Source organism: Pongo abelii, chromosome 1 (genome assembly GCF_028885655.2).
Source record: "Pongo abelii isolate AG06213 chromosome 1, NHGRI_mPonAbe1-v2.0_pri, whole genome shotgun sequence".
Lineage (NCBI taxonomy): Eukaryota > Metazoa > Chordata > Mammalia > Primates > Hominidae > Pongo > Pongo abelii.
The window spans coordinates 45,688,966-45,712,330 of record NC_071985.2 but is presented as its reverse complement, the minus strand read 5'-3'; the positions used below and the strand labels follow the sequence as shown (position 1 = coordinate 45,712,330).

At 41.1% G+C, this 23,365-nt stretch overlaps 1 protein-coding gene and 1 pseudogene across 1 annotated transcript in view; one reads left to right on the top strand and one right to left on the bottom strand.

Annotated features, from left to right (window-relative positions):
• ZC3H11A (zinc finger CCCH-type containing 11A) overlaps positions 1 to 23,365 on the top strand; it is a 55,887-nt gene that overhangs the window by 7,881 nt on the left and 24,641 nt on the right. The window contains 2 exon segments of the mRNA NM_001131382.1: positions 13,377 to 13,575; positions 15,003 to 15,122. Coding sequence (NP_001124854.1) covers positions 13,522 to 13,575; positions 15,003 to 15,122 — 174 coding nt within the window. The 5' untranslated portion in view covers positions 13,377 to 13,521.
• LOC103890217 (charged multivesicular body protein 5-like) lies at positions 1,742 to 4,955 on the bottom strand (annotated as a pseudogene).

Here is a 23,365-nt window from a genome sequence, read left to right as displayed (position 1 = left end):
AGCCAAAGTGAAATCTTCCTGTAATTCCATCTCCTTGGAGAAAAGCACTGGGTTATTTTGTTTTGTTTTGAAACAGGGTCTTGCGCTCTGTCACTGAGGCTGGAGTGCCAGTGTGGCATGACCATAGCTCACTGCAACGTCAGACCCCTGGGCTTAAGAGATACTATTGCCGAAGCCTTCTGAGTAGCTGGAACTACAGGTGTGCACCACTGTACCTGGCTACTTTTTAAAACTTTTTGTAGAGATGGAGTCTCCTTGTGTTGCCCAGGCTGGTCTCAAACTCCTGGGTTCAAGCAGTCTTCCTGCCTTGGCCAACCAAAGTGTTGGGATTACAGGCGTGAGCCACCATGCCTGGCCTCCCATTCCTTTTTAAATAACGATTCTAGATGATTTTATAATCAAGTTCCAGTAATAAACTCTCATTGGGATTTTGACTTGAATTACATTCGATGTGTGCATTATTTTGGGGAGAAGTAATTTCTTTAATCCTCTATTTATTCATTATCCAGGTCTTCTGTGCCTTAGTAGTTTCATAGTTTTTTGGTTTTGTTTTTAATTTAATGTGGGTCTTGCATACTGCTTCATTTTCTTCCTGTGTATCTTTTTATTGTGAATGGTCTCTTCCTGTATATCTTTTTACTATGAATGGTACTCTGCCATCATCTGAATGATTATTGCTGGTATGAAGGAAATTTACTGCTTCTTGTAGATCTTATATTTTTATTATTTTCAATTTGTTTTAGTTGATAGATTTTCTAGTTTGCAAGCATGTAATCTGCAGGTTCTGGATTTTTTTCTTTTTTGCCTCATCTTTTTTTTTTTTTTTGAGTTGGAGTATTGCTCTCGTTGCCTAGGCTGGAGTGCAGTGGTGCTGTCTTGGCTCATTGCAACCTCTGCCTCCCGGGTTCAAGTGATTCTTCTGTCTCAGCCTCCCAAGTAACTGAGATTACAGGCACATGCCACCATGCCCGGCTAATTTTTGTATTTTTAGTAGAGATGGGGTTTCATCATATTGGCCAGGCTGGTCTCAAACTCCTGACCTCAGGTGATCTGCCCACCTCGGCCTCCTAAAGTGCTGGGATTACAGGCGTGAGCTGTTGTGCCCGGCCTGTCTTGTCTTTTTAATGTATGTTTGTAATTTATGCCTTTTTTTCCTTTTGAAAAAATTGAGTAAATAAATGTCCTATTCATCAAATATCAAGAAATATTCATTATTGATTTCAAGATGTAGTATTGAGGAAACCACAGAGTCAAAATACCCACTTCTGATACAGTAGTGATTTTTTTTTTTTTTTGAGACGGAGTCTCGCTCTGTCATCCAGGCTGTGGGGCGATTTTGACTCACTGCGACCTCCGCCTCCTGGGTTCAAGCGATTCTCCTGCTTCAGCCTCCCGAGAGTAGGACTACAGGCGCCCGCCACCACACCCGGCTAATTTTTTGTATTTTTAGTAGAGATAGGGTTTCACCATGTTGGCCAGGCTGGTCTCGAACTTCTGACCTTGTGATCTGCCTGCCTCAGCCTTTCAAAGTGCTGGGATTACAGATGTGAGCCACCGTGCCCGGCCAGAATCAAGTTTTAGTACAAAGAAAGCATTTCCCAAGCAATGAGTCTCAAAGGAAAAAAATAGAAGAGCAATGTAATTAAACTTTCCTTCAAAGAAAGGACAGAAACATATCTGTTATGGTAAATTTGGAAAGATCAGTATTTCATAGTCCCATAATATGTTTTACATGATGTACTTAAATGCAAATGTATAAAGCAGGGATCTGTGGCAATCCAAATTCATCCACTAGAACTCCATCCTTGTTTTTTGTGACATTGGGAACACCTTCTGGAATTGCAGGTGCAGATGCTGCTTCATCTAAATAGAACTGTCTTGGTCAGCCACAAGCTCATCACCCAGTGTATCCAACTCTGCTTCTAGGTCGTCTTCATCTAATTCTGGGCCGCCATAACTGCGACTCAGTGCTTCTTGGATTTCATTTGCATCTTCCATCATGTCCACCAGCTGGTCTTGTAAATTCTCAATCTGGTCAGTTTTCACTTGCTTGTCTACCTTTATTTCCTTTGCTCCCAGTTTCATAGCATCAACTGTGGTCTTGGTATCCTTCAATGACTGGAAGGTGTAATTGACTTGTTTCATGTTGAATGACTATTGGGTGTGATTGTCCTGATGCTGCTCATACATCCACTTTTGTTTTAAAACTTGCAAGGCTTTCTGCATAATCATATTCTTTGTAGGACCCCCTCTCATCTTGATCTGGTCGTTATACTTCACTAGCTCAGCATCCAATCTAGAAATCTTGTCAGTGGATTCTGCCCTGCTGTCCACCATGCCAATGCAGTCATTCAGGCTGGGCAGCGGAGCCTTAATTTCACTTTCCTGAAGAATCAGTTTATCTTGAATGGCTGTGAAGGAACCTAAACACCTTTTTTTCTTTTTCCTTTTTTTTTTTTTTTTTTTTTTTTTTTTGAGACGGAGTCTCGCTCTGTCACTAGGCTGGAGTGCAGTGGCGTAATCTTGGCTCACTGCAGCCTTTGCCTTCCGGATTCAAGTGATTCTCCTGCCTCAGCCTGCCGAGTAGCTGGGATTACAGGCATCTGCCATCATGCCCGGCTAATTTTTGTATTTTTTAGTAGAGATTAGGTTTCACCATGTTGGCCAGGCTGGTCTCGAACTCCTGGACTCAAGTGATCCGCCCACCTAGGCCTCCCAAAGTGCTGGGATTATAGGCATGAGCCACCGTGCCCGGCCTAACACCTTTTTTTCTTAATGCATATACTAGAACATCTGGAACAGTGTTGAAAGATGGTGAAGACACTTGAATGGGTGTCCTTTTTTCGTTTATCTTGAGTTAGTTTACCTCTAGTGTTTTACCATATTGCATATACTGATGATTCTGGTGATTATGTGCATTTATGCTAGGAAGTACCTTATAATTTACCAAGTTTTTGTTGAGTGGGTGTTGCACCTCAGGTTCCTTTTTTTTTTTTTTCCTATTTTACTTGGTAAAAAAAGACTATTTCAAATACTTTTCTTCACTTTTTAACCATTTTTTTCTTTTTTGAAGTCTTTCAAAAATTACTACAGGATTTTGTTTTTTGTTTTTTACCCCTTTTACTCTAGTAAATATAATGAGTTTCCTAATGTTAACCCATTGCTAGTCCCAGAATAAACCTTTTTGATTATGTAGTGTTATTTTTGTTTATTTTATTTTAATTTTTATTTAGAGATGGGGTCTCATTGTGTTGCCCAGGCTGGTCTCAAACTCCTAGCCTCAAGTCAGTAATCCTCCCAAAGCTCCGGGATTATAGGCATGAGCTACCATACCTGACCATGTTTCTATTTTAATATACAGCTGGTTCAATTTGCTAATGCTTTATTTAGGATTTTTTATCTGTGTCATAAATCAGATGTCCAAAGCAGCGGTTTTAAACATTTTTAAAATTTTTATTTATTTATTGAGAGACAGTGTCTTGCTCTTTTGCCCAGGTTGGAATACAGTGATGTGATCATAGCTCAGTGCAGCCTCAAACTCCTGGGCTCAAGGCTTCCTCCAGCGTCAGCCCCCTGAGTAGCTGGGATTACAAACGTGACTCACTATGCCTGGCTATTGGTAAAAATATTATGACTGTTTTTTGAGATTGTAATATATGTGGCACAAAGTTTCGTTTTGTCTTGCTATTTTTTTTTTTTTTTTGAGATAGAGTCTCACTCTACCTCCCAGGCTGGAGTGCAGTGATGTGATCATAGCTCACTGCAGTCTCAAACTCCTGGGCTCAAGTGATCCTTCCAGCTCAGCCTCCCAAGTAGCTAGGACCACAGATGCATGGACCATGCCCAGCTAAATTTTTTTTTCTTTTGGGAGAGAGACATGGTCTCACTATGTTGCCCAGGCTTATTTATTTATTTTTTGAGAGAGGGTCTTGCTCTGTTGCCCAGACCAGAGTGCAGTGGGGCAGTTGCGGCTCACTGCAGCCTCGACCTCTTGGGCTCAAGCAGTCCTTTTGCCTCAGCCTCCCAAGTAGCTGGGAGTAAAGACATGTGCCACCATACCTGGCTAATTTTTTAATTTATTGTAGAAATTGGGTCTCACTATATTGCCCAGGCTGGTCTTGAACTCCTGGGTTCAAGCAGTCCTCCTGTCTCAGCCTCTCAAAGTGCTGGCATTACAGTTGTGAGCCACCATGCCTGGCCTGTTTTGTTTTTTTTTCTACTTTTATTGAGTACTTTTTTGTAAATTCTTTTTCTTAAGTTAGAATACTTTCTTGAGTATTTTTCAAAAGTATAGGTACATAGGTGATATACTTTTTGAGAATTTTTGTATCTAATAACTTCTAAGTTCTGAGCTATCTGTGAAATGTAGTTTGAAATTCTAAACTTAAAGGTCGTAATCTCCTTTAAATTCTGGATGAATAGCATTTTGTCTTTTGGCATTTAGAGATTCAGATGAGAAGTCTAATAATGTCAGGTCTGATTTTCTTTCCTTTGTTGTCAATCTGATTTTTCCTGAAAGTTTGTATGATTTTGTCTTTACCATTGGAATTCAAAAATTTTACCATGTCTGTGTATAGCAGAGATGTCTTTAAAGAAAAGTTCTGCCTGGCATTTGATGATCCCCTTTAATGTAAAGACTCAAGTCCATCAAATTTAGGGAAATGTTCTTATATTGTTTCTTTCATAATCTCTACAAATTCCATTCCTTTTTAGGATTTCTATTTATAGAAATTGAGTTTTCTGGAATTATTTTCATTTCATATACAATTTCCCTCTTAGTGACGTATGTTGGCATTTTTGCTTTGGATTCATGGAGATGTTGTGTCAGTAGTCTCTTGTAATTCAGTTATTATGTTTTTCATCAGTGTTTATTCTGTTCTTTCCTCTACTGAAATCAATTTTTGAAGGTAGGGGCTGGAAATTCGAGTCTTCATCTTCTTTGTCATCATCGCCATCTTCTTCCTTTTCTTCTTCATTATTATTTTATTTATTTATTTTTTTGAGAAGGCATTTCTCCGTTTTGCACAGGCTGGAGTGCAATGGCACAATCTTGGCTCACTGCAACCTCCACCTCCCGGGTTCAGGTGATTCTCCTGCCTTAGCCTCTCAAGTAGCTGGGATTACAGGCATGCGCCACCACGCCCAGCTAAATTTAGTAGAGACGGGGTTTCACCATGTTGGTCAAGCTGGTCTCGAACTCCTGACCTCAGGTGATCCACCTGCCTCGGCCTCCCAAAGTGCTAGGATTACAGGCATGAGCCACCACACCCAGCCTGAGTTTTCTTATTTTTGAAGCTTTGTTTTCTTCCCACTGTTTTTTTTTGTTGTTTGTTTGTTTGTTTGTTTTGAGATGGAGTCTTGCTTTGTCTCCCAGGCTGGAGTGCAGTGGCGTGATCTCAGCTCACTGCAACCTCTGCCTCCAGGGTTCAAGCGATTCTTCTGCCTCAGCCTCCCGAGTAACTGGGACAACAGGCGCACACTACCATGCCCGGCTAATTTTTTATATTTTTAGTAGAGATGGTGTTTCACCATATTGGCCAGGCTGGTCTCGAACTCCTGACCTCGTGATCCGCCCATCTCCGAAATCCCAGGTTGCTGGGATTACAGGCCTGAGCCACCACACCCAGCCCCACTCTTTTTTCATAGTGGTATGGTCATTTGTAGCAATGCTATATCCTTTAAAACTTGCTGAGAGCATGAAGATTTTAAAATAATATCTCCTTTTTCCTACATTAACTTCTAGAGAGTGGGTTGAGAAAGGTCCCATTATTTTTCTGGGCTTCATATTTTCAAACAGTTATTTTCTGTTGAAAAGTAACCAGGTTAACCGGGTGCGGTGGCTCACACCTGTAATCCTAGCACTTTGTGAGGCTGAGACAGGCAGATCACTTGAGGTCAGGAGTTCAAGACCAATCTGGCCAACATGGTGAAACCCCGTCTCTACTAAAAATACAAAAATTAGCCAGGCATGGTGGCAGGCGCATGTAATTCCAGCTACTCGGGAGGGTGAGGCAGGAGAATTGCTTGAACTCAGGAAGTGGAGGTTGCAGTAAGTCAAGATCACGCAACTGCTCTCCAGCTTGGGCAACAGAGGGAGACTCTGTCTCAAAAGTAACAAAACAAAAAAAAAGTAAGTAGGTTTTTCTTGGCAACCTAGATGCTTTTTTTTTCCTTTTAAACTTAAGAAATTTATGGATGTGCATCTTTGTTTTGTGTTTTTGCATGAGATAGTATTTATTATAAAATCATTGGAGCATCATTTAAAAGCTGGAGTGGTGGGTTTTTTTTGTTTTGTTTTGTTTTGTTTTTAAAAGAGATGAGGTCTGTCTGTTGCCCAGGCTGTTCTTGAACTCCTGGTCTCAAGTGATCCTCTTGCCTTGGCCTCTCAAAGTGTTAGGGTTATAGGCATGAGCCACTGCACCTGGCCTTGCTGTTTTCTTGAATAGCAATTATATTTGTTTTTATCCTAGTGAAAGTTACAGAAGCTTAGTGTATAAAGATGATATATAAAGAAACTTTTCTTTTTTTCTTTATCTCTTATTTCCTTTTTCTTGTTTTACATTGTAGCTGTTAGGTTTTTTTTTTTCTTTGAGACAGAGTCTCACTCTGTCGCCCAGGCTAGAGTGCAGTGGCGGGATCTTAGCTCACTGCAACCTCTACCTTTGTGGTTCACGCCATTCTCCTGCCTCAGCCTCTGGAGTAGCTGGGACCACAGGTGCCCGCCACCATGCCCGGCTAATTTTTTGTATTTTTAGTAGAGACGGGGTTTCACGGTGTCAGCCAGATGGTCTCGATCTCCTGACCTCGTGATCCACCCGCCTCAGACTCCCAAAGTGCTGGGAATACAGGCATGAGCCACCGTGCCTGGCCAGCTTTTAGATCTTACCACGGAGTTTTTTCTGTTGAAACATTAGTAAGGGAATGTTATCTACTCAGGATTCCGTTTCTCCACACTCCGCCCAACTTTGAGGGCTCTTTGCAGAAGCTGATTTGAAAATTAGTTGTGGGCCAGACGCTCACGCCTGTAATCCCAGCACTTTGAGAGGTTGAGGCGGGCAGATGACTTGAGGTCAGGAGTTTCACACCAGCCTGGCCACTATGGTGAAACTCCATCTCTACTAAAATACAAAAAAAAATTAGCAGGGTGTGGTGGTAGGCGCCTGTCATCCCAGCTACTTGGGAGGCTAAGGCAAGAGAATCGCTTGAAACCAGAAGGTGGAGGTTGCAGTGAGCCGAGATTGCGCCACTGCACTCCAGCAGCCTGAGTAGAAGAGCGAAACTTTGTCTCAAAAAAAAAAAAAAAAAAGCCAAGTGTGGTGGTGGGCACCTATAATTCCAGCTACTTGGGAGGCTGAGGCCGGAGACTCACTTGAACCCAGGAGGTGGAGGTTGCAGTCAGCTGAGATCGTGCCATTGCACTTCAGCCTGGGCAACAAGAGGAAAACTCGAATCTCCATCTCCAGATAAATAAATAAATAAATAAAATTAGTTGCCAAAAAGTTGTAAATTCTGCTGTGTCTTTGCATTTCATAGCTACCATTTCATTGTTTCAATTACTTTGTTGCTGGTCTTTCTGAAACCGGTAACAGTTTCAAATATGTTCTTTGGAATGTTGATTGCATGAGTGAAATTGACCTCTAAGCCTTTTATTCCCCTTAAAAACTTTTTTTTTTGGAGACAGAATCTTGCTCTGTTGCCAAGTCTGGAGTGCAGTGGCAAGATCGTGGCTCATTGCAACCTCTGCCCCCTGGATTCAAGTGATTCTTGTGCCTTAGCCTCCCCAGTGGCTGGGACTACAGGTGTGGTCTACCACACCTGGCTAATTTTTTGTATTTTCAGTAGAGATGGGGTTTCGCCATGTTGGCCAGGCTGGTCTTGAACTCCTGACCTCAAATGACTTTTTTTATTATTAAACTTTTTCCTTTGTTGCATATATGTCTGAAAAGTATTCAGATAGCTTTTTCTTTTTCTTTTTTTTTTTTTTAGACAGGTCTCACTGTCATCCAGGCTGGAGTGCAGTGGTGTGATCTTGGTTCACTGCAACCTCCACCTCCTGTGTTCAAGTGATTCTCCCACCTCAGCCTCCTGAGTAGCTGGGACTACAGATTTGTGCCACCATGCCTGGCTAATTTTTGTATTTTTTGGTAGAGACGAGGTTTCACCATGTTGGCCAGGCTGGTCTTGAACTACTGACCTCAAGTGATCCACCCACCTCGGCCTCCCAAAGTGCTGGGATTACAAGTATGAGCCACCACACTGGGCCTTAACTTTCATTTTAAATTCAGGGGTACATGTGCAGGATGTGCAGGTTTGTTACACAGGTAAATGTGTGTCATAGGGGGTTGTACAGATTATTTCATCACCCAGGTATTAAGCCTAGTATCCATTAGTTATTTTTCCTGATCCTCTCCCTCCTCCCACCTTGTACCTTCTGATAGGCTCCAGTGTTTGTTGTTCCCCTCTACGTGTCCAAGTGTTCTCAGCATTTAGCTCCCACTTATAAGTGAGAACATGCTGTATTTGGTTTCCTGTTTCTGCATTAGTTTGCTAAGGATAATAGCCTCTGGCTCCATTCATGTCTCTGCAAAAGGACATGATTTTGTTCCTTTTTATTGGATGCATACTGTTCCATGTTTTGTATTTTTTCAGACTTCTGTCTTGTTGCTTCCCATCCTCACCAGCATTTAGTGCTTTCAGTATTTTGGATTTTAGCCATTCTAAATTTTTTTTTTTTTTTTTTTTTTGAGACAGTCTCACTCTGTTGCACAGGCTGGAGTATAGTGGCATGATCTCAGCTAACTGCAGCCTCTGCCTCCTAGGTTCAAACGATTCTCCTGTTTCTGCCTCCTGGGTAGCTGGGATTACAGGTGTGTGCTACCACAGCCAGCTAATTTTTGTATTTTTAGTAGAGGTGGGGTCTCACCATGTTTGCCAAGGTCGTCTCGAACTCCTGACCTCAGATGACCCACCTGCCTCGGCCTCCCAAAGTGCTGGAATTACAAGTGTGAGCCACTGTGCCCGAATGGATTTTAGCCATTAGAAAAGGAATTTGCAGTCCCTAATGATGCATGATGTTGGGCAAGATTTCAAATGCTTATTTTCCATCTGTATACCTTCTTTGGTGAGGTACCTGTTCAGATCTTTTGCCTTTTTTAATTGGAGGGTTGTTTTCTTATTTTTGAGTTTCAAGAGTTATGTATTTTGTATATCAGACCTTACCAGTTATGTTTTGCAAATATTTTCTCCCAGGCTGTGGCTTTTCCCTTCTTTCTTTCTTAAAGCTTCTTAACAGCTTTCACAGAGCAGACCTTTTTAATTTTAATGAACTCCAATTTAATGGTGTTTTTTTTTTTTTTTTTCCAGGTGGAGTTTCGCTCTTGTTGCCCAGGCTGGAGTGCAGTGGCGTGATCTCAGCTTACTGCAACCTCCGCCTCCTGGGTTCAAGCAATCCTCTTGCCTCAGCTTCCTGAGTAGCTGGGATTACAGGCATTCGCCACCATGCCTGGCTAAATTTTAATGGCTTTTATTGAAAACCAATTTATTGGTTTTCTTTTATATTTAAGTTGTTATCCATGTTATTTTTTGTGAAAAGTATAAAGTCTGTGTCTAAAATTTTTTTTTTATATATGGATATCCATTTGTTCCAGTAACACATGTTGAAAAGACTATCCTTTGCTCCTTTGTCAGAGGTCGTTTGACTATGCTTGTAATCTGTATTAGTTCCTAGGACTTCCATAACAAAGTATCACAAACTGGGTAGCTACAGAAGTTTGTTGTCTCACAGTTCTGAAGGTGAGATGTCTAAAATGTTTTCAGCAAGGCCATTCTCCCTCTGAAGCCTGTAGAGGAATGATCCTTCCTTACCCATTCTGGCTTCTGGTGTTTGTTGGCAATCCTTGGCATTCCTTGGTTTGTAGATGCATCACTCCAGCCACATGGTCATCTTCTCCTTGTGTGTCTTCTCATCACGTTCCCTCTGTACATGTCTGTCTCTTTCATTTTAAGCTGGCAACATTTTTTGCTAAGATGATTGCCTGAATCTAGTCACACACCTAATCTCCAACAAACTGTTGCCGACCCATACCCTTTTCTCGACAGAGCATACATTCTTGTTTTTTTTTTTGCAATATGGATAGAGTGAGAATTTTCTAAATTTTCAAGTTCAGATTCTTTATTCCTTTTTGCTTGATAGTTCTTGCCTCAATATGTCTCTCTCCTTGCATTTCACTGTAAGCAGCAGGAAAAGCCTAGGCTGTTCCTTCCACACTTAGCTTAGAAATCTCCTCAGCTAAAACCCAAATTCATTGCTTCCAGGTTCTGCCTTCTGCCCAGCAGAACACAGTTCTAAGTTCTCTGCCACTTTTTAACAAGAAAAACCTTTCCGGCCGGGTGCTGGCTCACACCTGTAATCCCAGCACTTTGGGAGGTCGAGATGGGTGGATCACCTGAGGTCAGAAGTTAGAGACTAGCCTGGCCAACATGGCGAAACCCTGTCTCTACTAAAAATACAAAAATTAGTCATACGTGGTGGTGCAAGCCTGTAATTCCAGCTACTTGGGAGACTGAGGCGGGAGAGTTGCTTGAACCTGGGAGGCAGAGGTTGCAGTGAGCCAAGATGGCACCATTGCACTCCAGCCTAGGTGACAGAGCAAGACTCCATCGCAAAAAAAAAAAAAAAAAAAAGAATAACCTTTTCTCCAGTTTCCAATAACACGATCCTCATTTCTGACTGAAACCTCACCATAAGTACCTTAAGTACCTTTAATGTTCATATGCTTTAGCAGCAGTTTCTTCTAGGCCTTTTCTATCAAGTACCTCAAAAGTCTTCCAGCCTCCACCTATAACCCAATAACAAAGCTACTTACATATTTTTAGATTTTTTTGTTTTTGGTTTTTTACAGCAGCATTCACTTTCTGGTATGAAACTCTAATGGTTGTATATTGTCACATTACATGAATATACCGTAATTTTTTAAAATCATTATTTGTTTATTTTTGAGATAGAGTCTCACTCTGTTGCCCAGGCTGGAGTGCAGTATGTAATCTCGGCTCACTGCAACCTCCACCTCCCAGGTTCAAGAAGTTTCCCTGCCTCAGGCTCGTGAGTAGCTGGGACTACAGGTGTGTGCCACCACATCTGGCTAATTTTTGTATTTTTAGTAGAGATGGGGTTTTGCCATGTTGTCCAGGCTGTTCTCAAACTCCTGACCTCAAGTGATCCACCAGCTTCCACCTCCCAAAGTGCTGGGATTACAGGTGTGAGCCACTGTGCCTGGCCATATATCATAATTTTTAAAAATAGTCTCCAATTTTTGAACAGTTAGGTTTCTAGATGTTATTTCATTATTTTTTTTTTTTTTGAGACAGTGTCTCGCTCTGTTGCCCAAGCTGGAGTGCAGTGGCGCAATCTCAGCTCACTGCAACCTCTGCCTCCTAGGTTCAAGTGATTCTTGTGCCTCAGCTCCCCCGTGTAGCTGGGATCACAGGTAGGTGTGCGCCACCACACCCAGCTATTTTTTTTTTTTTTTTAAGAGATGGGGTTTTGCCACGTTGTCCAGGCTGGTCTCGAACTCCTGGACTGAAGTGATCTGCCCACCAGCCTCCCAGAGTGCTGGGATTATAGGTATGAGCCACTGCACCCGGCCTGTTTCATTATTTTTTTTTTTTTTTTTTTTTTGAGACAGAGACTCACTCTGTCGCCTAGGCTGGAGTGCAGTGGCGCAATCTCGGCTCACTGCAAGCTCCGCCTCCCGGGTTCACACCATTCTCCTGCCTCAGGCTCCCGAGTAGCTGGGACTACAGGCGCCAGCCACCACACCCGGCTAATTTTTTGTATTTTCAGTAGAGACGGGGTTTCACCGTGTTAGCCAGGATGGTCCCGATCTCCTGACCTCATGATCCGCCTGCCTCAGCCTCCTAAAGTGCTGGGATTGCAGGCGTGAGCCACCGCGCCTGGCCTCTGTTTCATTATTAAAACAAGATTGTGATAACATTTCTTGTGCATTGTTACCTTTAATACTTTTACGTATTGTAATAAATTCTAGAAATGGAATTGTTTGTCGAAGGGTATGTAAACTTTAAACATTTGGGTACGTGTTTAGTACCCATGTTTAGTGTCAGACTCTTACTCTTAATCCAGGTTGTTAACATCAAGGCGACTTTTCATCATGGCATACCATTCTTGCATTAGGAGTTATTAGTGGGAGATATGACTGAATTTGACTTAATTGATTTCAAGTTGTATATCACTATTTCTGAAACCTGATCTTCTGGTATGTACGTTTGTGGAAACCCTTTCCATATTCTCGTATGTGCTCTTGTTATATGCTTTTGTAGAAGCTTGCTTGGACATTTTAGTGTGGAGATCAGGGTATGCCATGGACTAAGGGAGAAAATATTTGTTGTTTTGTGGAATCACTATTATGGAAAGCCCCGAAGACTACTTTTGTGTCTTGTTTGTAATTGGTGTACAGCTCTAGTCATCTTCATTAATGTAAGCTAGATCCATAGATGTTTTCAGAAGTAATTGTTTCATCAGTTATTCTAGCTAAACAGGGTTTTCTCACCTAGTTATGATTATATACTTTTGAAATAAAAATGCTTGTGAAAATATTTGAACTTTTTCATTTAGATGAAACATTCTACTTTATCATATTTTGTTAGCAAGTATTTTGTGTTAGTAAACTAAGTCCCATTAATAATCTAAAATGTATGTAGTCTTTTGAGACTTTCAAATTAGTAGGCAAAAATACATATATACATACATATATACATATGTGTATAATGTAGATCAGGCTGGGCGGGATGGCTCACACCTGTAATCCCAGCATTTTGGGAGGCCAAGGGAGGAGGATTGCTTGAGGCAGGAGTTCAAGACCAGACTGAACAACATAGCAAGATCCTCTCTTTACAAAAAATTTTTTTAAAAAATTAGCTGGGCATAGTGGCATGTGCCTGTAGTCCTGGACACTTGGGGGAGGCTGAGGTGAGTGAATCCCTTGAGCCCAGGAGTTCAATATTGCAGTGAGTTGTGATCACATCATTGCCCTCCAGCCTGGGCAACAGAGTGAGACACTGTCTCTAAAAAGAATTAAGAATAAAATGTAGATCTTTAGTTAACAATGCTTATTTACAATGCTGTAACCGTGTAACAAGCATCACAGAGAATATAAAAGAAGGGCATGGCCTTTCTAGCCAAAATTTTACATTGTAGATAGGAATGTATGGTATTCACAATCAGTGTGTTTACAAGGCTCTGTATAAGCAAGGTTGTATTAATAAAATTTGATTCTAACAATATGATCTCATTAGCCACGGTGATTTGAAGGAGGAAGAATTTACCTGAAATATTTTAATTCATTGTCTCCTCATTTTAGGATTACAGTTTAAAGACAATTTCTGTGATCAAGTTGTCATTTGGAAGATTAAACCCATTTCACGAGGACTTGGAGCCTGGTCCTTGCTTTGAGGAAGCAGTGGCTTGTTTCAAGAAGCCACTTCTGATCTAATAACCTACCCAGCATGCCTAATCAAGGAGAAGACTGCTATTTTTTTTTCTATTCTACATGTACCAAAGTAAGAATTGACATCTTTAAATCAGTTCTTTCTACAATTTGCTTAATAGAATTGGATAAGATTTTCCCAACATTTTAAGTTGTTTTTATTATATATATTTTTTGCCCAACTGTTTATTACTTTATGTCAGTTTTCTAAAGGATAATGTATTTAGAATAATTCAGTGTTTTTTTCTCTTCATTTTATATATAACTAATTTTCCCATCTTCTACAAAAGTGAAAAGGCACGTGGCATGTAGTCATCATTCAGTGTTCAAAATTTATCTGTTCAGGGTGCCTTTGGAAATGGGGGCACTTTGACCTATGCCTTACTAATTTTGATTTTATATACTTAATACTAAATGAGTGGGTGAATTGTGTTGTACTTCCAGAAACTGTCATGGGTTGAATTTGACTTCTTTCTTCTCCCAGATTTTCTGCTGAGTACTAAGAATATAGAGCCATCATTCTAAATATGCTTTTGCAGTTTTTTGGCTTAATCTTTGTGAAAACTTCTGTTTTTCTCCTTGATTCTTTTGCAGCTCTATTTTCGTATACCTACTGCTTTCTGTGATTTTATGACTAATTCTATAAACGTATATGTTACAAAAATTTGTTCTTCAGTCATCTTGTTTTTTTTGTTTTTTTTTTTTTTTTTTTTTTGAGACAGAGTCTAGTTCTGTCACTCAGGCTGGAGTGCAGTGGCATGATCTCGGCTCACTGCAACCTCCGTCTCCCAGGTTCAAGCCATTCTCCTGCCTCAGCCTCCCAAGTAGCTGGGATTTCCAGCACCTGCCACCACACCCAGCTAATTGTATTTTTAGTAGAGACGGGGTTTCACTGTGTTGGCCAGGCTTGTCTTGAACTCCTGACCTCGTGATCTGCCCGCCTCGGCCTCCCAAAGTGCTGGGATTACAGGCGTGATATTATGTTTTAAATGATGAGTTTTGAGCAAAGCTGTGATAATTTTATCTTACCTATAGCAGTTTGCACAACAGTAGTGTTTTATTTCAGATATTACCATTGCATAAAGTATGCAGTGAAGCAGTTATATTGTATATATGTTAATTATATTTAAATTCTATTAACTTTCTGATTTTCCTTCAAAAGCTAGAGTTACACAAGTCGAGATGTCAGTTTTGAAGATGAACTGTAAAATACATTTTTAAAGAGGACCTAACACTCCTACTTGTCTTTTTCAACTCTTTTTCTCAGCTTGTGTCACTCATGCCAGATCAAATGAAGGGTACTGTCAAGAAATAGGCTATAGGAAATAATAAATTTGTTGCTCTCAGTTTGTTCCTGTCATTCCATGTCCATTGTTTTCTACCTTACCAATCCTTTCTTACTCATTTGTGCTTGTCTAAATTCCAGGAGCTCTTGTTATGGATATTTTACCTAGGATGTATTTCAATGCTACAAATAGAGTGTTCTCTATTTGTTTACAGGGCGACAGCTGCCCATTCCGTCACTGTGAAGCTGCACTAGGAAATGAAACTGTTTGCACATTATGGCAAGAAGGGCGCTGTTTTCGACAGGTGTGCAGGTTTCGGCACATGGAGATTGATGTAAGTTTTTTATTTCCGTTATCCTAATAAGTAGTCTGGAGACCTGGTGGGCCAATAAAAAATATAGGGACAAAAGTGACTTTTAAAAAATATATTAAGGCTGAGTGCGGTGGCTCACGCCTGTAGTTCCAGCACTTTGAGAGGCTGAGGCGGGTAGATCATGAGGTCATGAGATCAAGACCATCCTAGCCAACGTGGTGAAACCCCATCTCTACTAAAAATACAAAAAATTAGCTGGGTGTGGTGGCATGTGCCTGTAATTCCAGCTACTTGGGAGGCTGAGGCAGGAGAATCGCTTGAACCAGGGAGTTGGAGGTTGCAGTGAGCTGAGATCGCACCACTGCACTCCAGCCTGGTGACAGCAACACTCTGTCTCAAAAAAATATATATATATATGAACACACACACACACACATACACATATGTGTATATATACATATGTATGTGTGTATATACATAACACGTGTATATATGTATATATATACACAACTTTCCTCTATGCAATTTTTTTTTCTTTTTTGAAATGGAGTCTCACTCTGTCGCCCAGGCTAGAGTGCAGAGAGTGCAGTGGCGCAATATCTGCTCGCTGCAACCTCCGCCTCCCAGGTTCAAGCGATTCTCCTGCCTCAGCCTCCTGAGTAGCTGGGATTACAGGCGCCTGCCACCATGGCTGGCTAATTTTTGTATTTTTAGTAGAGACGGGGTTTTACCATGTAGGCCAGGCTGGGCTCAAACTCCTGACTTCAGGTGATTTACCCACTTTGGCCTCCCAAGGTGCTGGGATTGCATGTGTGAGCCACCGTGCCCAGCTGACTCCAATTTTTTTTTTTTTTTTGAGACAGAGTTTTGCTCTTGTTGCCCAGGCTGGAGTGCAATAGCACGGTCTCAGCTAAGTGCAACCTCCGCCTCCCTAGTTCAAGCAGTTCTCCTGCGTCAGCCTCCCGAGTAGCTGGAATTACAGGCATGCACCACCATGCCCGGCTAATTCTGTATTTTTAGAAGAGATGGGGTTTTGCCATGCTGGTCAGGCTGGTCTCGAACTCCTGACCTCTGGTGATCCACTTGCCTTGGCCACCCAAAGTGCTGGGATTACAGGCATGAGCCACTGCACCCGGCCGACTCCAACAATTTTTTTAAAAAGATTAACATTGATATATTACCGTCATTTAATCCTTTGATCTCACTCAAATTTTGCCAGTTTTATTTTAATATCTTTTATTTTAGAAAGAGCAAGTCCAGGCTGGGCGCAGTGGCTCACGCCTGTAATCCCAGCACTTTACTAGGCCGAGACGGGTGAATCATGAGATCAGGAGTTCGAGACCAGCCTGACCAACATGGTGAAAGCCCATCTCTACTAAAAATACAAAAATTAGCTGGGTGTGGTGGCACATGCCTGTAATCCTAGATATTCAGGAGGCTGAAGCAGGAGAATCACTTGAACCTGGGAGGCGGAGGTTGCATTGAGCTGAGATTGTGCCACTCCACTCTGGCCTGGGTGACAGGGCAAGACTCCATCTCAAGAAAAAAAAAAAAAACAAGTCCAAATTCAAGTGTTGCACATAGTTGTCACGACTCGTTTTGTCTCCTTCTGTTGAGAGCAGTTGCTTAGTCCTGCCTTGCGTTTCATTGCCCTTAACATTTATGGTAGCTATAGGGAAATTGTTTTTAAGAATGTTCTTCAATTTGGGTTTGTTTGTATTCCCCCTCATTACTAAATTAAGATTATATATCTTTAGCAGGAATATCACAAATTATATGTATGTGTGTATATATATATATATATATATGCACACACACATATATATGTTTTGAGACAGAGTCTCATGCTGTTACCCAGGCTGGAGTGCAGTGGTGTGATCTCAGCTCACTGCGACCTCTGCCTCCTGAGTTCATGTGATTCTTGTGCCTCAGCCTCTGGAGTAGCTGGGACAACGGGCATGCATCACCACACCGATCTAATTTTTTGTGTTTTTTAGTAGACACGAAGTTTCGCGATGTTGGCCAGGCTGGTCTCAAATTGTTGGCCTCAAGTTATCCACCTGCCTCAGCCTCCCAAAGTGCTGAGATTACAGGTGTGAGCCATGCCCGGTGAATAGTATTTTTGTTGCATATCATCCTGTGGCACACAGTTTTAATTTTCTCATTACTGGTGATGTTAACTTTGATCACTTGATTAAGACGGTATCTGCCAGATTGCTTCATTATAAAGGCTTTCTTTTTGTAATTAATAAATATTTTGTGGAGAGGTACTTTTAGACCCTTTACCCCATTTCTCATCAGACTTCAACTTTTTCCCCGTTATTCATGTGAATTAATGCAAACTTGTGGTGATACGGTTTGACTCTGTATCCTCACCTGAATCTCACCTCTATTGTAATCCCCATGTGTTAAGGGAGAGACCTGATGGGAGGTGATTGGATCATGGGGGCGGTTTCCCCCACGCTGTTGTCATGATAGCGAGTGCGTTCTCATGAGATCTGATGGTTTAAAAGTGTGGGACTCCCTTTGCTCGCACTCTCTTGCTTCCATGTAAGACTTGTTTGTGTCTTGCGTCCTCTTCACCTCCTGCCATAATTATAAGTTTCCTGAGGCCTCCCCAGCCATGCAGAACTGTGAGTTAGTTAAACCTTTTTTTTTTTTTAAATAAATTACCCAGTCTCAGGTAGTTCTTTATAGCAATGTGAAAATGGACTAATACATGTGGTTTTCTATTTTAATCAATCAATGTGTCATACTCTGTTACTATCATTACTTTTATGCTCACATTGACCCAGATTTGGCCAGTAGGAGCCTTTCAAACTGATTTTTGTGTCATTTTGATGTTTCCATCATTCTTTGAGCATCTCTGCTTTTTGGCCTGACAAGATTTTCCAGGCTCATCCTCTTCTTTTCCTACTTCAGCCCTGGATTCGGCCATTTATCCAAGGTGCCCTGGTTTCTTTTACTGAAGAATGGTATATAGAAGTTAAGATTTGGGCTGCTCCTAGAGTGTTATCACTTTCAGGTCCTCTCAGTGGCCAGAGCTAAGGAATATATAAATGTGTACACTTAACAGACATTTACATCATTATGGTTTTTTTTTTTTTTTTTTGAGACGGAGTCTTGCTCTGTCACCCAGGCTGGAGTGCAGTGACACAATCTCGGCTCACTGCAAGCTCCGCCTCCTGGGTTCACACCATTCTCCTGTTTCAGCCTCCCGAGTAGCTGGGGTTACAGGTGCCCGCCACCACTCCCGGCTAATTTTTTGTACTTTTAGTAGAGATGGGGTTTCACCATGTTAGCCAGGATGGTCTCGATCTGCTGACCTCGTGATCCGCCTACCTTGGCCTCTCAAAGTCCTGGGATTACAGGCGTGAGCCACCATGCCTGGCCCTGTGTATTTAATAATAGATACATAGTATTAAAAATTATGAGTTCCTATAGATGCTTCCAGTTCATCAGTGCCACAGGACTTAGTCTAGGCTTCTCCTTTTCCATACCTGTAACTCTTCTCCAGAAGTGAGAAACTTGGTTTTCATTGTTCATAATACTTTTATTTATTTGATCAGTCTCCTAGTATAAAAACCAATATTGTGTCTCAGGTTTTTCCTTCCTCTCAGGCTCTGATATGACACACAAAGCTTTTCCACAAGGACACCTTTCTCACCATGTTTCAACTCTAGTACCCTGTGCTAAGCCTCCCTGCTTGCTTCACCGTAGGGACCTCTTTCTCACCCTACTTGGACCCTAACATCCTACTTTTGACCCCCAACCCAATCCCTATAATGGATACTGTTTTCACACCCTTGGGCTGTGATACTTTGTGCTGAGCGGCCCTCGCATGTGAGATGCTGTCCTGACCCTGCGCACATACTGCAACTCTGTACCAGGTTCCCTTGGTAATACCCTGCCTTCCTCACCCCACTTGGTCTTTGATGCCATGCAAGACTGACCCTACATGAGTATATATTCTTCATCCTACATTGGGATCTCTTCTGCACAGAGACATTGCTAACCCTGCTCAGACTCAACACTTGTCAGGGTACCCTTTCATGCACATGTCCTCTTAACCCTCCAGCCCTCCGTGGGTTCCAACACCCTATGCCAGTTCCACATGGTCATGTGGATACCTTCCTATTCTCAGTCAAACTCCAATACCCTGCTCTGGGCCACCATGTCCTTCCCTTCTCCCATCTGAATGCCTGTCTCCCTCAACCCCATCTAATGACTTTGGACTGAATTGTTAGAGTGAGACTAAATATGCAGTTCATATGCCTGGGGTCAGCTACTCCAGTCTGGTTTCGTATTTCTTGTCTCTTAACTACATTCTAAGCTACCTATCTTGCAAATAGCAGCAGATATCAAGTAAATTGATAAAGGAGTACTCTGCAACTTTTATATTTTATGTTATAACATGAAAAGTCATGTTGTAACATTGTTAGTGGAGTGTATATTGGCACAGCTCCTATGGAGGGTATGTCAGTGTCTCCAGGAGCATCTCTTCATTTAGAGATTCTCTAGGATGTATTCAGAGTTGAGATTTATTACAGCAATAGAGTAAAGACACACTGTCAGATCATAAGATAAAAAGACACTGGAGGAATCTGGAAGAATCCGTGTGCCTGTTTTTTTATGCCCCCTCCCTTTAGGGGTGACACAGAGCACACTCTTCTCCCAGTCATGAAAATGCAGCAATGCATGTGTGGTGTTCCTGCCCAGGGAAATCCATTAGAGACTCAGCATCTAGGATTTTCATTGGTGCTAGCCATATAGGCACTCTTTACCAAACATGTACCCAAATTCCAGACTCCCAGAAGGAAGGCAGATGTTCAGCATTAACCATATTGTTTTTACAAACAGTCTAGGCATACTGAGCCTTCTCCCTCCCCCACTTATCAATTAACTTGGAGTGTCTAAAAGCCAAGGTCCCAGATGCTAGCCAAGAGCAAGCCTTGCAAGCAGGCATTTCTAAGGATAGTAGTCTCAGAGCTGCTGTGTTAACTCTTTTCTTCACTGAGGCTTATTGGCTGTATTGCTTGAAAAAACTAAATGCTTATACTTTTTACACATAGGTATTTACCTGCAAAATAAGATGTGTGCAGAATTGCTTATTGTAGCAATTTGTAATAGTAAAATACTGGAAATAACCTAACTATCCTTCATTTAAAATAAAGTTTTGCTACATTCATACTGTGGAGTGCCAGGTAGCTGTTAACAAAAAATTTTAAAGGGGAAACTAATGTATTGATATGGAAATAATCAAGATACACCGTCAAGTGAAAAAACCTAAGGTGAAGAGCAAGATGGGTTAAAAAAGGAGAGGGACGCCGGGCGCCGTGGCTCATGCCTGTAATCCCAGCACTTTGGGAGGCTGAGGCGGCTGGATCACCTGAGGTCAGGAGTTTGAGACCAGCTGGCCAACACAGTGAAACCCTGTCTCTACTCAAATTACAAAAATTAGCCGGGTGTGGTGATGCAGCCCTGTAGTCCCAGCTACTCAGGAGGTTGAGGGAGGAGAATTGCTTGAACCCGGGAGGTGGAGATTGCAGTGAGGCGAGATTACACCACTGTACTCCAGCCTGGGCTATTCAGTGAGACTCCCATCTCAAAATAAAAAAAAATAAAAAAAAAAAGAGGGAAAATAATTTATATTTGTTTTTCACTTGCATATGAATTTTAAAAATCTCTGGAAGTATAAAGGTGAAACTTAACAATGGTGGCTATGGGAAGGTGACAGGGATGAGAAGGAGTCTTTTTACCGTGTACCCCTTCTGTGTGCAATTCATTTTCATTATTCATTGGTTCCATATTCGCAAATTTGCCTACTTGCTGAAATTTATAACCCCCAAATCAGTACTTGGTCATTCATAGACATGTTCAGAGCAGCAAAAAATTTGAGTCATTTGACATGTGTCACATTGGTTCACAAATTGAGTCACATTTCCAGGTGAGGTGGAACAGAGCTCTGCCTCCTTCTAATACTGTAAACAAGTGTCCTTTTCATGATCTATTTGGTTCCACGGCTTTTGGTTGGTGGTGGTGCTGCTTAAAATGGCTCCTAGGCCTATTGCTGAAGTGCTTTGTAGTGTTGCTGAGTAGAAGAAAACTGTGATGTGTCTTATAGAGAAAATAGATTGTTAGGCCGGACGCGGTGGCTCACGCCTGTAATCCCAGCACTTTGGGAGGCCAAGGCAGGCAGATCATCTCAGGAGTTCGAGACCAGCCTGGACAACATGGTGAAACCCTGTCTCTACTAAAAATACAAAAAAATTAGCTGGGCATGGTGGCACGTGCCTATAATCCCAGCTACTCGGGAGGCTGAGGCAGGAGAATTGCTTGAACCCGGGAGGTGGAGGTTTCAGTGAGCCGAGATTGTGCCACTGCACTCCAACCTGGGTGACAGAGCGAGACACCGTCTCAAAAAAAAAAAGAAAATAGATGTTAGATAAGCTTTGTTCAAGTTTGAGTTATAGTGCTGTTGGTCTTGCGTTTCATATTAATGAATGAACAATATTAAATGCACCCAAAACAAAGTTATGTATTGATTAGTTGATGAAAATGTGACCAGAGTCTCACAGGAACCCAACTCTATTTCCCTTAGGAAAAATGATTTAGTATTTACTAATTCAGTGTTCCCAGTGACTTTATAGAACATAACTACTGCAAATAATGAGAATCAACTGTTTTATCTTTGGATCATGTGCTGTATTACTGTTAAAAATGTGAAGACATAATTATGTAGGAGAAATATTACCGTGGAGGATGTTTTTTTGTTTTTGTTTTTGTTTTTGAGATGGAGTCTTACTCTGTCACCCAGGCTGGAGTGCAGTGACTCCATCTTGGCTCACTGAAACCTCCACCTCCCAGGTTCAAGCGATTCTCCTGTCTCAGCCTCCCGCATAGCTGGGACTGCAGGTGCCCTCCACCATGCCCAGCTAATTTTTGTATTTTTTAGTAGAGACGGGGTTTCACCATATTGGTCAGGCTCCTGACCTCAGGTGATCAACCCACCTTGGCCTCCCAAAGTGTTGAGATTACAGGCGTGAGCCACCACGCCTGGCATGTGGAGGATATTACTAAGGAAAAATGTACAGAATTACATGGAATACCTTTCTTTTTAGTATGCATGTAGTCACTTGTGATTTTTTTTACAAGTAAAAAGAATTCATACCAAAATAAGTGATTCTCTTTGGGTAATAGCATAATTGGCATTTATTTCCATTTTCCAAGTTGTCTTCGTTGCACATATATTACTTTTCAGTTAGAAACAAAATCTAGTAAATGTATTAAACAGATCAAATAAATGTCATGTGACTTCTTTGTATAGAAGATACTGTTACAGAAGTCATTCAGTAATTTGAAAATGGCTTCCAGGAAAGATGTAAAATTTAAGCAAAGGCAGGCTTAGGAACAAGGAAGATTGGCATTAGATTCTGCCTTGAGAAAGGAAGAATTGAATAATTGTTATTCCTGTCTAAAAAACAGTGGTAGCTATTACGCTATTACATCTACATTTTGGGTGTGACAGAGGACTAATAAATTTTGTCTAGTTCTTCGAAAGTAACGATATTTGCTGTACTTTTATTTTTACTTTTATTTTTACTGCTCCTTGAGAAGCAGGGCTACTCTATAGGCAGTGTGCCCACAGTAGCTGATACTTTTAAAATATATTATACTTTTTTAAAAATCAATAATATTAATTAAAATTAATAATAATATTAATATTGATTAATAATTAATTCTTTTTAAAAATTATACTTTAAAAAATATTAGTAGGTAATTATGCATATGACATAAACTTAGAACATACTTTTAAAAAACTGATTTTGCCAAATCACCTTTCAGAGATGTGGAGCAAGTTTACATTTCCATTATGTGTTTGAGACTGCCTGATTCTTCCACATCCCTGAAAACAGTGTATCACTGAATTTTATCAGTCTCTCAATATAGTAGATTTTGACCTTTGCCCTTTTTGATACATTTAAGTGTCTTTTTGTAATGGTTATTGTTTCTCTGTCTCTCTTCTCCATATTTTCAATGCTGGTGTTTTTTCCTGAAATTTTAAACCGTAGGCTGTTTATGATGATTAGAGATTTGACATAATGCAGTTCATCGGAGGTTAGTTACTTTTTGGGAGTACTTCTCATATCTTTTTTTCCCCTTTTTTGAACTATTAAACTGTATCTAGAAAAGTGCAAAATCATAATCTTACAACTCGAAGAATTTTCATAGACTGATTATACTTATTTGATCAGCACCTAGTT